The 14532-nt window shown below is 51.7% G+C and overlaps 1 protein-coding gene across 1 annotated transcript in view; it reads right to left on the minus strand.

The window, feature by feature from the left end:
- MAP3K14 (mitogen-activated protein kinase kinase kinase 14) overlaps positions 1 to 14532 on the minus strand; it is a 53887-nt gene that overhangs the window by 7189 nt on the left and 32166 nt on the right. Inside the window, exons 6-11 of the mRNA XM_025363206.1 lie at positions 13902 to 14039; positions 4118 to 4247; positions 3778 to 3909; positions 3155 to 3259; positions 712 to 875; positions 67 to 217 (exon numbers count right to left, since the gene is read on the minus strand). Coding sequence (XP_025218991.1) covers positions 67 to 217; positions 712 to 875; positions 3155 to 3259; positions 3778 to 3909; positions 4118 to 4247; positions 13902 to 14039 — 820 coding nt within the window. The remainder of the gene's footprint in view (positions 1 to 66; positions 218 to 711; positions 876 to 3154; positions 3260 to 3777; positions 3910 to 4117; positions 4248 to 13901; positions 14040 to 14532) is intronic.

Consider the following 14532-nt stretch of genomic DNA (forward strand, 5'->3'; position numbering starts at 1 on the left):
ACCTGTCTCTTCTGTCCACCTCTGTCCTCTGCCCCCCCGGGTCAGCCAGCGCACGGCTCCTCTTACCTTGCTGTAGTGCCTGGTTCACCTTCCCTGCCAGCTCCGCTGCAGACGCGCGGTGGACGGGCTCTTTCTTCAGCCCCTCTTGGATGGCCTGGGCTGTGAGAGGGGCACAGGAGGCTGGGATCTCCCTCACAGGCGGAGGCTCGCTGGCAATCTGGGGCACAAAAGACAACAGGTGAGGCCTGCCTTCCCTCATTTCCTGATACCCGGCTGTTACTGCTCTCTGTGCAACTCCCGCCGGCCCCTGCTGCCACTGTGCTGGGGTCTATCACAAGGAATGGAGGGGTCTGGGCTACAGTGAGGGCACTTTTCCCAGGACAGGGACACATGGAGCCCGTAAAACAGGCCAGAGCCAGGCAGCAAGATGCCCATAGCTTCCAGGCCTGGCCCGTTAGGAGGCAGGTGGATGGGGCCCAGGGTATGGACAGAAGAGAGTTCTCACCTGCCATGAACTTGGTGAGCCTCCGCAGCTGGATCTCCCTTTGTACCCCCAGATTTGGGTGGCAAGTATTTGAATTAGGATCCCACATGGATGACCAGGCCTCCCCTTGCTCCAACTGCCACCGCAGAGCAGCCCCTCAAGCCTGCGGCCCGGGCCCCAGGGCCCTGCAGCTCCCCATGTTGGCCATGCCGGGTGCCGTCACCGACCTTGAGGCAGAGCGGCCCTCGGAAGAACTGAGTCCAGGGGTGGCAGCCGTTGAGCATGTGCAGCATCATGCAGCAGCTGCTCCAGACGTCCACCTTGGCGTCGCAGCGCCTGCCCAGCACCACCTCCGGAGCCATGTGGGTCTCTGTGCCAGGGATGTAGTCCCCTGAGAAGGCGGAGAAGACATAAAGTCACCTGGAATGCTGATGGGCAGGAGCCTAGGCAATGGTCACCCCAGTTAATCCTCGGGGTATCTTAAATTTGTCACTGTTAAAGTGCGTTTTATTTTATTATCTTTTTCGTTCTTTGAGACAGAGTCTCGCTCTGTCAACCCAGGCTGGAGTACGGTGGTGCGATCTTGGCTCACTGCAACCTCCGCTTCCTGGGTTCAAGCGATTCTCCTGCCTCAGCCTCCTGAGTAGCTGGAATTACAGGCATGAGCCACCACGCCCAGCTAATTTTTATATTTTTAGTAGAGATCGGGTTTCACCATGCTGGCTAGGCTGGTTTCAAACTCCTGATCTCAGGTGAGCCACCCACTTCGGCCTCCCAAAGTGCTGAGATTACAGGCATGAGCCACTGTATCCGGCCATGTTAAAGTACTTTAAATACAGAAATAACATCTCCAAGTCAAACTTGTAGGGAGGAGCTAGGCGGGGACTCTGCTGGGAACTTGTACCAAGCAACAGAGCACCCATGATATGGACTCTGCCCTTTGGACCAAACCCTTAAAGTGTTTTTTGAAAATAGGGCAGGGGCTGGACATTACAAATTAGGTTGTAGAAGGTTAATTACTGGTATGATGTTCCTGAAATACTAGTAAGTGAAATTTAAAAATCATAATAGAAAACTTATTTGCATAAAAGACTGAAAGAATAGATGGCAGATGTGAACAGTGGTTTTTTTTCCTGGTGATCTGTATTTGTAATTTTTGCTTAGCTCTACTTTCTTCAAAAGATATTAGAAAAAAGGGTCAGGCAGTGGCTCATGCCTGTAATCCCAGCACTTTGGGAGACTGAGGTGGGAGGACCGCTTAAATCCAGGAATTTGAGACCAGCCCGGGCAACATACTGAGACCCCATGTATAGCTACAAAAAATAAAAAAAATGAGCCAGACATGGTGGTGCATGCCTGTGGTCCCAGCTACTCATACTCAGGAAGCTGAGGCAGCAGGATCACTCGAGCCAAGGAGCTTGAGGCTGCAGTGAGCTATGAGTGAGCTACTGCACTCCAGCCTGGGTGACAGAGCAAGACTCTGTCTTTAAAAAAATAAAAGTTAAAAAAAATTAGAAAAGATACATTTTTTTTTTTTTTGTAACAAGAAAAAGCCCACTAAAGTTATTTTAAAAGAGCTTAAGACAACACGGGTGGAGGTCAAGTGTCCACATTCAATTTACATCTTCAGAATTGTCAACACAGTCTTTCAACAACACACAATCATATACTTCCCAAAGATTCTTTTTCTGTTGGTCAGAATGAAATCATTTTATCCTTAATGCTATAAATGAAAAAAGCAGGGCACAAAATTGTGTTATAATGGCGCTAACTAGACACAGGAAAAACAACAGCCTGGAAGGAGTTATCTAAAATATTCATGATTCGGTCGGGCGCAGAGGCTCACGCCTGTAATCCCAGCGCTTTGGGAGGCTGAGTGGGGCAGATCACCTGAGGTCTGGAGTTTGAGACTGGCCTGGCCAACATGGCAAAACCCCGTCTCTACTAAAAATACAAAAATTAGCTGGGCATGGTGGCAGGTGCCTATAATCCCAGCTACTCAGGAGGCTGAGGAAGGAGAATTGCTTGAACCCAGGAGGCAGAGGTTGTAGTGAGCCGAGATTGTGCCACTGCACTCCAGCCTGGGTGACAGAGTGAAACTCCGTCTTAACGAAAACAACAAAAAAATTTGTGATTCTCTCTCTGGGTAAGAGGAATGGTGAGAATTCTGTTCTCCACCTCTTTTATATGCTTAACTCTATACTTCACAGTGGGCATGGATTATTTCAATAATCAGAGGAGTTAAAGAAAGATATTTCACTGGCTTTAGAGACCAGGCCCCTTGGTCAGCCTGCCCACTGTGCTTCCAGCCAACTGTGCTCAGAGGCGCAGGAGAGCTGGGGTCACAGGCTGGCAGTGCACTCCCCTAAAAAGGCCAGACAAGAGGCTGGGGGAGCCATGGGGCCTCCAAGGCAGAAGGCCTGGGACCTAGCGAGAGTCAACAGCCTTTCCCTCTCTTCCCTGTGTACAGGAGCATCAGTGATGAGCACCTGACATCCATGATCGCATTTCCGCCTAACAAAGAAACCCCGATAATCATCCAGACTGGGTGCGGGGCTTAAACACACAGGTGGACCTAAGTGTTCACATCTCAATTCCCATTCTGGAAAGCATGGAAGGCATTCGGCGAATGAATGCACTGGGGGGCACAGCAGTCGGTGGGGGCCTTACCTGTGAGCAAGGACTTCCCCAGGCCATCAGGTTGAAGACACACAGCATGGCCAAAGTCGCAGAGGGCTGCATGGCTCCCATCGCTGGACAGGAGCACGTTGTCAGCTGCCAGGCCGCCCCGGGGAGGAAGAGGAACAGGTGAGTCATGCCGGGTCCCAGCCCACCCTGGCTCGGTTTGGCCTGCCCTCCAGTGATGTAATTTTCTGGCTGACCCTACGTGGCAGCTGCTGCTTCTGATTAGTTTCATCAGTTGTGGAGGAAGGGAGGAGGGTATCAGTTCAGGCTAGAGGCAGACAGGATCTCTGAGGGCAAGGGGACAGGAGCAGGGTTTACTCTGGGGGAACGCTGCCACTCTGCTCGCCTGCCCCAACCCCGTACCAGGGGTCACCACTGGATGGGAGCTTGACCTTCGGTTCTCTGTTGCCACCATCTACCAGAAACTATAGTGCTTGGCTAAGGGGTTGGAGAACATCATTCCCCTTCCTACAGGCAGAGTCCTGTCAGCCTGTCTCAGGGCCTGCTACTGGAGATGACCAGGCTAGCCCAGAACTGAGAGGAGATCAGGCAGGATGGTGTGAGAGAAGAGCCTGCTGGGGAGCAGGGCCGTGGGGCCTGGGCCTTACCTTTGACGTCCCCATGCAGAATCCTTCGTGAGTGGAGGTATTCCAGCCCCTCCAGGGCCTGGCCCAGGTAGTAGAGGGCCCGGTCCTCTGGGAGACAGCCCTGCTCCTTGACCAGCTGGCCCAGGGAGCCACCTAGGAGAACAAAGGCCAGGCTATACCTAGGACTTGCTCGAGCCTCCATGCCAGCCAAGGGCAAGAGCACAGGGCAGGTGGTGGAAAGCAGGGTCATAGGGTCAAGAGGTTAACAATGGATGGATCAGTGACCAAGCCAACTTGGGCAAGACTCAGGAGGGAACCCTTGGCACTGAATTTGGAGCAAGAGTGGGACCTGGCTCCTTACCTTCCAGCAGCTCCATGAAGATGTTGACCCAAGGCCCTTCCCTCACAGCTCCATACAAAGGGACAATTCTGGGTGAGGTCAATCCTGCACATGCCATCAGTTCCTCTGCCCGAAATACTTCCAGCCGCACCTGCAAGGGCCCAGAGGCAGCTGTGAGACAGGATGAGGGGACCAGAGCTGGGTCCCTGACATCCTGTCAGGACCCCGGTGCTCCACACACAGAGGCTGCTGTTTCCAGTGGCTATGCAGGGGCCCGGGGGACCTGCTGGACCCTCAGAGCCTAAATATCCCGTGCCCTTGGTATCAGGAGCAACTTCCTGAACTTAATTAAAGTTCTGGAGTGCTGCCCATGTGCAAAAACAGCCGCATAAAAACTACATTCTGGGCCGGGCGCGGTGGCTCACGCCTGTAATCCCAGCACTTTGGGAGGCCAGGGCGGGCGGATCATGAGGTCAGGAGATCAACACCATCCTGGCTAACACGGTGAAACCCCGTCTCTACTAAAAAATACAAAAAAAAATGAGCCAGGCGAGGTGGCGGGCGCCTGTAGTCCCAGCTATTGGGAGGCTGAGGCAGGAGAATGGTGTGAACCCAGGAGGCGGAGCTTGCAGTGAGCTGAGATCACGCCACTGCACTGCAGCCTGGGCGACAGAGCGAGACTGCATCTCAAAAAAAACAAAAACAAAAACAAAAAAACTACATTCCGGCCGGGCGCGGTGGCTCATGCCTGTAATCTCAGCACTTTGGGAGGCTGAGGCGGGTGGATCAAGGAGATCAAGGTCAGGAGATCAAGACCATCCTGGCCAAAACCCTGTCTCTACTAAAAATATAAAAATTAGCTGGGCGTGGTGGCATGAGGCTGTAATCCCAGCTACTCGGGAGGCTGAGGCAGGAGAATCGCTTGAACTCGGGAGTCAGAGGTTGCAATGAGCCGAGATCGCGCCACTGCACTCCAGTCTGGAGACAGAGTGAGACTCCATCTCAAAAAAAAAAAAACCAAAACCCCCCCCCTCCCCCCAAAAAAACCTGAAACCCTACATTCCTCATCCAGGCTGCTGGCACGCTGTCCGCCCTCAAATCTGCCAAACGCAGAACATTTTTTCCTCCAGCTAAATGGGCGATTTCTAGGATGTGGGTCCTTTTGCTAATCACCATCCATGTCTACTGTCAGAAGCCAGGCTTCTGACTTATCTGATGGTCAGGAACCAAGATTTGGACTCCATCGGGTGCATTTTGGTTTTCTTTTCTTTTTTTTTTGAGACAGAGTCTCGCTGTGTCGCCCAGGCTGGCATACAGTGACGTGATCTTGGTTCACTGCAACCTCTGCCTCCCGGGTTCAAGCGATTCTCCTGCCTTAGCCTCGCGAGTAGCTGGGACTACAGGTGTGTGCCACCATGCCCAGATACTTTTTGTATTTTTAGTAGAGGCAGGGTTTCACCATGCTGGCCAGGCTGGTCTCAAACTCCTGACCTTGTGATTCACCCGCGTCGGCCTCCCAAAGTGTTAGGATTACAGGCGTGAGCCACCGTGCCCGGCCTCAACACTTTTCTTAACTCTTGTAATTATTTGTTTCTTTCCCAGAGGACTAAAACATCCACATAGACAGAGCAGTGTGTATTCTGTTTGCAGCTGTCTCCCAGCATCTGGGAACATAAGGAGGCTTCTGCGGAGGGGTTTGGCCAACTGCCGACTGGCAGGTCTGGGATCATCCACTCCTTTCTAAAGGGACCAGCAACTTGGTGGGAGGAAATCGGCCTTGGATATAAACATTGTGGGCTTAGATCCTGGCTCAGCCTTTTAAAACAAGGCAGCAGACTTCCCATCCACGTGTTTCCATATGCAAACAGCAGGGACAGTGGTATCTGCTCCTGGGTAGAGCAAGGATTTGGAAGGATGGTAACCGACACCAGTGGTAACTGGTGTCCGACACAAGGATGGTAACTGGCAACCAGTGGGCACTCAGGAAGTGCTAGCTCCCCAGTTCCTCCAGCTCACATCAGAGAAGCTGATACTTAGACCTTTTTTTTTGAGACAGAGTCTCGCTGTGTCGCCCAGGCTGGAGTGCAGCGGTGCAACCTCAGCTAATTACAACCTCCGCCTCCCGGGTTCAAGCAATTCTCCTGCCTCAGCCTCCCGAGTTGCTGGGAGTACAGGCACCTACCACTATGCCCAGCTAATTTTTCATATTTTTAGTAGAGACAGGGTTTCACCATGTTGGTCAGGCTGGTCTTAAACTCCTGACTTCAGGTGATCCACCCGCCTCGGCCTCCCAAAGGGCTGGGATTACAGGCGTGAGCCACTGTGCCCGGTCTCTTAGACCTTTTTTTTTTTTTTTTTTTTTTTGAGATGGAGTCTCGCTCTGTCACCAGGCTGGAGTGCAGTGGAGTGATATCTTGGCTCACTGCAACCTCCGCCTCCTGGGTTCAAGGGATTCTCATGCCTCAGCCTCCCGAGTAGCTGGGACTACAGGCACGTGTCACCATACCCAGCTAATTTTTGTATTTTTAGTAGAGACAGGGTTTCACCATGTGGTCTTGAACTCCTGGCCTCATGATCCACCCGCCTCGGCCTCCAAAAGTGCTGAGATTACAGGCGTGAGCCACTGCGCCCGGCCTCTTAGACTTCTTAATAGACTTGCCCTCCTTCCCGGCTGCTGATGGTTCTCAAGTAAGCCTTGAGTGGCATCGCCAGGGGGCGCTGGCAGTAACAGAACCAGCTTGGAAGCGATCTCCACAGACTTGCTGACTTGGCAAACAGCTCTGACACTGGGGTTTTTGGATTTTTGCCTATCAGTGGAAAATATCACCCTTCTGGTTCCCTAATATCTGGTTTGATTAATCACCTCCCATGAACTTTGACTCTGCCAGTGTTTCCAGCTCTAAAAAGCCTCTGAACCTGAGTTGGAACTAATTCAACAACAGGACTTGTTAGCAAATGTCTTCAGCCTAACCAACCCCAAACTGAGCTTGAGGCACCCCGGGGCACTGCAGATAACTCAGAAGGGTGCCAAATGGATATCTGACATTTGAGGGAAACAGCCACCACAACGTCTGCTGGACACCGCATGAACGACTTGCTCGAGACAGTTCAGCTTCAAAGTTCAATCACACGACATTCCCTTTGATAATGTATCTCTATGAAGCTAAGTTTTTGGAGGTCACTGTGATTAAAAGTACTTCAAGGAGAAAATGTGGGAAATGAAGGTGGTGGTGTCCTATCTGATTTCAAGGGTTGAGATGTGCAACAAGGCATACATCCCATTAATAATCTGGCTGTTTGGAAATGGAAGGACCCTTTTTCTTTCAACTTATGTGTCGCTTTTCAAATGGCTACTAAGTTGTTACGATAAAGACTTATTATTTGACCTCATTGCTTCATACACAGATCTGTTGGGTATTTGTTTTGGCCTGGGTTGCCCTGAAACAATGACTGAGATATTAACAGGGCTGTGATCCAAAAGAGTTGGGGAAACTTGGCTTTAACTTTGCAGAAATCTGTAAGTCCTCCTAGAGTGTCCCGTCCATGCTAAAAATATTTCCAGTCACCCAGACCAAAGAGGGTGGGAGGAGATGCTTCAAAAGACAAGGTGCTTTAGAAGTCTGTGCCAGCAGAGAAAGCAGCCCAGCCTTCCAGGCCAAGCTGGCCGCCCGTGTGGCCACCCCTCCTCTCTGAACTTCCGTGTTCCTCATCTGTAAAATGAGGGGGCTGGACTGTGATGAGGATATTCATGAGAATTACGATCTAATGCCCACTTATCATTTCCCAAGCACTGGTAAAGCCCTTTCTAAGCATTAGTTATTCAGATCTTACAATAGCCTGTAAGCTGGTGGGATCATTATCCCCATTTTATAGATGAAGAAGCTAAAGCCTGGGCAAATAATCTGCCCAAGGTCACTGTGTATAAGAGATCACAGCCTGGCTTTTGCTCGGGTAAGCCTGACTCCAGAGCTGCCAGCTACTCTGCCTCCTGAAGGCCTTTCCATGCTGAACTTTTTTTTTTTTTTTTTTTTTTTTTACAAGGTCTCCTCCCTCGGTTGGCCAGGCTGGAGTGCAGTGGCACAATCACAGCTCACTGCAGCCTCGACCTTCTTGGGCTCAAGTGATCCTCCCATCTCAGCCTCCCAAGCAGCTGACACTATAGGCACCATACCCAGCTAATTTTTGTATTTTTTGTAGAGATGGCGTTTTGCCATATTGCCCAGGCTAGTCTTGAACTCCTAGGCTCAAGTGATTCTCCCACCTTGGCCTCGAACATGCTGAGATTACAGGTGTGAGCCACTGTGCCTGGCATCCATGCTAATGTTTTAAAATACATTCAGGAGCATCCCCAGGGGGAAGCACTGTCAGCAATGAGCCCACTGCCACTCAACTGCCTGCACGCTGGACGCTGGGAATCACTTTTTCCTCCTTGAACTTTCCTCTTGTTTTCTTTGGTAATCTTTTTTTTTTTTTTAAGATGGAGTTTCGCTCTTGTTGCCCAGGTTGGAGTGCAATGGCGCGATCTCGGCTCACCGCAACCTCTGCCTCCTGGGTTCAAGTGATTCTCCTGCCTCAGCCTCCTGAGTAGCTGGGATTACAGGCACCTGCCACCACGCCTGGCTAATTTTTGTATTTTCAGTAGAGATGGGGTTTCTCCATGTTGGTGGCTGATCTCAAACTCCTGACCTCAGGTGATCCACCTGCCTTGGCCTCTCCAAGTGCTGGGATTACAGGTGTGAGCCACCATACCCGGCCTTCTTTGGTTTTTTTTTTTTTTTTTTTTGTTGAGATGGAGTCTCACTCTGTCGCCCAGGCTGGAGTGTAGTAGTGCAATCTCAGCTCACTGCGACCTCTGCCTCCCAGGTTCAAGCGATTCTCCTGCCTCGGCCTCTCGAGTAGCTGGGACTATAGACGCCCGCCACCACGCTCGGCTACTTTTTTAGTATTTTTAGTCGAGACAGGGTTTCACTGTGTTGGCCAGGATGGTCTCGATCTCCTGACCTCATGATCTGCCCGCCTCGGTCTCCCAAAGTGCTGGGATTACAGACGTGAGCCACCGTGCCCAGGCTCTTCTTTGGTATTCTTATCTGTTTTATAACATCAATAAAAAAAGGCATAAGAGCAATTCTATAAATTCTTTTGCAGATTCCAGGAACGTAAACTGTGTGAAAGGGACTACCACAGTACTGTGCACAGATGTCCAATGAATATTAGAGGGTCCCGCCTTATTTTCTCAGCACCATCAAGATATTCTCCTCTGATCCTTGTGCTATTTTCCTTCTAAACACGTGTCCAGGACTGAAGGCTGCTCACCTTTACCCTAATATAAATGTCTATCCCCCATTACAACTCGGGTTCCTTCAGGTCAGGCCTGTGGATTTCACATCTGTCCCCAGCCCCTGCACAGTGTCTGGCACAGAGCAGGTGCTTGGTGACGGCTGGGTTGACTTGGCCAGGGTCACATTATCCCAGATCAGCGGCAGAGCCAAAGCGAAGCTCCCAGAACTTCACACTTGAGCCAGATGTCCTAAAAGGAGTGATTCTTAACCCTTTTTGGGCTACAGACCCCTCTGAGGATCTGGTAAATGATATGAATTATTCTTCAAAAATGTGTGATTGCCCATACATGCAACACACAAACACTTTGTTTTTTGAGACAGTCTTGCTCTGTCGCCCACACTGGAGTACAGTGGCATGATCTTGGATCACTGCAACCTCTGCCTCCAAGGTTCAAGCAATTCTCCTGCCTCAGCCTCCCGAGTAGTTAGGATTACAGGCATGTACCACCACATGCAGCTAATTTTTTATATTTTTGGTAGAGATGGGGTTTCACCATGTTGGCCAGGCTGGTCTCGAACTCCTGACCTCAAGTGATCTGCCCACCTTGGCCTTCCAAAGTGCTGGGATGACAGGCGTGAGCTACTGCACCTGACCGACAAACATTCTTTTGAATGAAGTTCTTAGAGTTCATGGATCCTATCAATCCACCACTGACTAGGATAAGAACTTCTACATGGCCGTTAAAAAGCGTAAGATGGTTGTCTATGTGCCAATAAGGAAATCTGTTGTGATATATTATTGCATGACAAAAACATGGTACAGAATAATCACTAGAGTAGGATCCCATTTTTTGTGGGGTTGGGGGACAGGGTCTCACTCTGTTGTCCAGGCTGGAGTGCAGTGGCATGATCTTGGCTCACTGCAGCCTCTACTTCCTGGGCTCAAGTGATCCTCTCACCTCAGTTGCCCGAGTAGGTGGGACCACAGGTGTATGCCACCATGCCTGGCTATTTTTTTTTGTAGAGACAGGGTCTCTACAAAGAAATGCTAGAATTGTAGGCATGAGCCCCACACTGGCTGATCTATTTTTTTTTTTTTTTTGAGGTGGAGTCTCGCTCTGTTGCCAGGCTGGAGTACAGTGGCACAATCTCGGCTCACTGCAAGCTCCGCCTCCTGGGTTCACGCCATTCTCCTGCCTCAGCCTCCGGAGTAGCTGGGACTACAGGCACCCGCCACCACGCCCGGCTAATTTTTGTATTTGTAGTAGAGACGGGGTTTCACTATGTTGGCCAGGATGGTCTCGATCTCCTGACCTCGTGATCCACCCCCCTTGGCCTCCCAAAGTGCTGGCTGGGTTTACAGGCATGAGCCATAGGCCCGGCCTAATCTTACTTTTTTTTGAGACGGAGTCTCACTCTGTCACCCAGGCTGGAGTGTTGTGGTATGATCTTGGCTCACTGCAACCTCCGCCTTCCTGGTTCAAGCAATTCTCTGCCTCAGCCTCTCGAATAGCTGGGATCACAGGTGCCTGCCACCATGCCCAGCTAGTATTTGTATTTTTAGTAGAGACGGGGTTTCACCATCTTGGCCAGAGGCTGGTCTTGAACTCCTGACCTCGTGATCCACCTGCCTCAGCCTCCCAAAGTGCTGGGATTACAGGCGTGAGCCACCGTGCTTGGCCCTGATCTTACTTTTAATTGCAAACAAATATAGGCTCATTATAAAAGAATTCAAATGATACCAAAAAAAGCAAAAGTCCCCATTTCCCAGTCCTATTCTCAGAGGTAAATGCCCTTTGACAGAAATCTTTTCAGACTTTTAAAATTTCTTTTTTATTTCTATTTTTAACTTTTTGGTAGACATGTGATCTTGCTATGTTGCCCAGGCTGGTCTCCAACTCCTGGCCTCAAGCAGTCCTCCCACCTCAGCCTCCCAAAGTACTGGGATTACAAGCATGAGCCACTGTACCCAGCATGGACTTTTTATGTGTGTATAAACAGGTAGTTGTTTCTTCTATTAAAATGGGATCCTGGTGGGGCAAAGTGGCTCACACCTATAATCCCAGCACTTTGGGAGGCTGCCCGGGAGTTTGAGTCCAGCCTGGGCAACACAGTGAGATCCTGTTTCTACAAAAAATAAAAAATTAGCTGGGTGTGGTGGTGCGTGCCTGAAGTCCCAGCTACTTGGGAAGCTGAGGCAGCAGGGTTGTTTGGGTCTGCAGGGCTGAGGCTGCAGTGAGCTGTGATCATGCCACTGCAAACCAGCCTGGACAACAGAGCAAGATCCTGTCTCAAAAAAAAAAAAAAAAAAGATCAAACAAAAACCTTAAAAAAAAAAACTGCATCAAACTCTGGACCCATGGCCAATCAGCATCCAGATCAGGATGTTCTAGAAGGAGGATGAAGGGAGTGCTGGCACCACCACGTGACACCTCACATACTGGATTCTCCCCAAGAAGCATTGTTGGGGCACAGACTTATTCTGACCCGGTGTGCGGCCTGACCTCTGATGCCGGGCCCACCTCCCGGTCCCCATCCCCTCATCAGAGAACTGTTTCTCCTGCTCTTCCAGCTGAAAACCCTAAAGGATACCACTGCCTTGACGGAAAGGAGGGGCTGTCTGCCCAACCAATGGCAGCTGTGCGGGCTGCCAAAGAGTCATCCCCACTGTATTCTCCGGGGTGGGAAGGAAGTGGTTCTGTGAGTGGCCAGCTCTGGTGGGCTTGAGCTGCAGCTCTGGTGCTGAGAAGTCCACATCTTGTGCTTGGAGTTTTTCCAACTGCCTTGCAGTGGATGGGAGGGGCGAAACATGGAGTATTTATCCTCTTCCACTATATTAGGGTTGTTTACCTTGTTGCCTGGGAAGACTCTGAGGCCCTCAGCAGGGGAACAGCTGAGAAGCCCAGTGACTAAGCTCCCAGCGCTGGGTGCGCGTCTCTTCACACTCTCACACTCTCCTCCCACCACCTCTCAGGAGGGACAGCTGAGCCTTCTCCGGTAGCCTGGAGAGGGGAACTGCAGCTGAGCAGGTCAGGCATGTGGCCTTGGCCTCCAAGTGGAAGACGATGATCCACATTGGCAAGAACTCGGCAAGAACTCAGCACGCACTCAGCACGTGCTGCCAGTCGGGGGTGGTGAGAGCAGAGTTTTCGTATTTGACACAGTGTGTCTCAAGTTTGGGGTGATACCTGCAGATAGTCCCCTCACCCGTCTCACCATCCAGCCCAAGGACACACCAGGGAAGTTGGGTTCATTCACATCCCAGTTGTCTCCTCTCCCCTTAAGGCCACAGGCACCCCGGACGGTGGTGGCGGTGTCTGCTCTGAATGGGGCCAGTGTGTGCCGGGCTTCTGTGCTCTGGCTACAGTGAGCATTTCCTGTGTCAGGTTGGTGCTCCAAAAGTTTTGGACTTTGGAGCACTTCAGATTTTGGGTTTTCAGATTGTGGATGCTCTACCTGTATTTGTTGCTTTCCTTTTGGAGATTGGAGCGTCTCTGACATAAGCCACTTGAAACAAGGTCTCTCTCTGAGCTTACTTCACACTGGCCAAAGGGCCAAGGGGATGGTCCACAGAAACGCGCCTTAGGTCCTGGTGCTGGCTTTGAGGCTGAGAGCTTTGACTGGCGACAAGGTGGCTTCCAATCAAGGTGATCCAAGAGTCAGGGGTGGGGGAAAGGTTGGTGACGGGGAGAAGGACTGACACCCGTGAGGCCTGTGGGTCTGCAGCCGCCACTGATGCTCCCTCTGGGCCCGGACAGTGTAATCTGACAGGAGGAGGCCTCAGCTCCAGGCCCAGCATGCCACACCGTCCTCTCTGCTCTCCACTTCTAACACCAGTGAGATGAAGGGGTGGGAGAGGTGATTCCTGTCTTCTGTCTCTACTCAAAACTCTAGGACAACAAGTCTATCTTCTTTCCTCTTCTTCCTGAAGAGTGGCTGAAAGCCGAACTCTCAGGTCAGACAGATCTGGTCTGAATCAGGGCTCTGCCACCAGGCCATTGACTTCCTGTCTTGCCAAGCTTGATTTCCCCACCAAGTCTGTCTTGTAGGACTGCGGCACACCTGGCCAACAGGGCAGAGCTCCGACTCCCACTGAGACTGGCCTCCTGCTGGAAGCGCCTGACAGGTGGAGACTACTGCTTTCCCCATCATCTGGCCCAGGTCGGGAGCGGCCCCCTGTGTGGTTCAGGGGTTTTACCTCAGTGTGAATTTCATGACGCTCCAACCATCTTCCATGTTGGGACTTGCCCCTCAGGGCCCTGGCTATATTGAGACACCGAGGCCGCGTGTGTCCTCTCACACTGCCTCTCACATACACACATGCCAAGGGCAGCGGCCAGGCCAGGACACGTGACAGGCTGCTCCCTTCCAGTTCCAGCCGACCTCAGGTGACCAGTGACAGCCAAGTTCTGTTCACAAGTCAGACCCACAGTCACCCTGCGACTGTCCTTGACAGAAAGCAGAGGGAACACACCAGGCCCCCTTCCTGGCTTCCCTCTTCACTCAGCCCCTGAGCCCTGGCATACCTTTTTGACAGCGCACTGGAAGCCAGTCTGCTTGTCCTCCATCCTGTGCACCTCTCCGAAGGAGCCTCTGCCCAGGCGGGGCTGGTGGGTGGCCCAGTGGACTTCTTCTCGGTACTCATAATCCACTGGCTTGAGTTTCTGGGGTTGGCAGGAGAGAGAGGCCAGTTTTAGTGGCCAGGGCAGCAGAGGGCTACAGGGCTACAATGAGGAAGGCCCTCCAGCTAGTGACCTTGCCAGGGCTGCTGAGCTGAGCCCTCACAACCAGGCAGCCCTGGGGCGAGGACGGGGATCTGGGCTGGGCAGCCCCAGAGAGGGGGTAGAGGAATGAGGTGAAGGCGAGGGAGGGGTTCATGGGCTGCAGCCACTGATCCTTGTGATGAAAAACATCCCAGACTTGTGATGGTGAAACAGAAACAGAACTGCCAATCACCTTGACAATGAAAAAACAAAACTCAGGCGCTAGGTGGAGGGAAGGGAGGAACAGTGAAGAGGGGCCGGGGTCAAGGATGATGTTAAAAGAGGATGGAGGGGCCGGGCATGGTGGCTCACACCTGTAATCCCAGCACTTTGGGAGGCCAAGGTGGGCGGATCACTCAAGGTCAGGAGTTTGAGACCAGCCTGGCCAACATGG

Source organism: Theropithecus gelada, chromosome 16 (genome assembly GCF_003255815.1).
Source record: "Theropithecus gelada isolate Dixy chromosome 16, Tgel_1.0, whole genome shotgun sequence".
Lineage (NCBI taxonomy): Eukaryota > Metazoa > Chordata > Mammalia > Primates > Cercopithecidae > Theropithecus > Theropithecus gelada.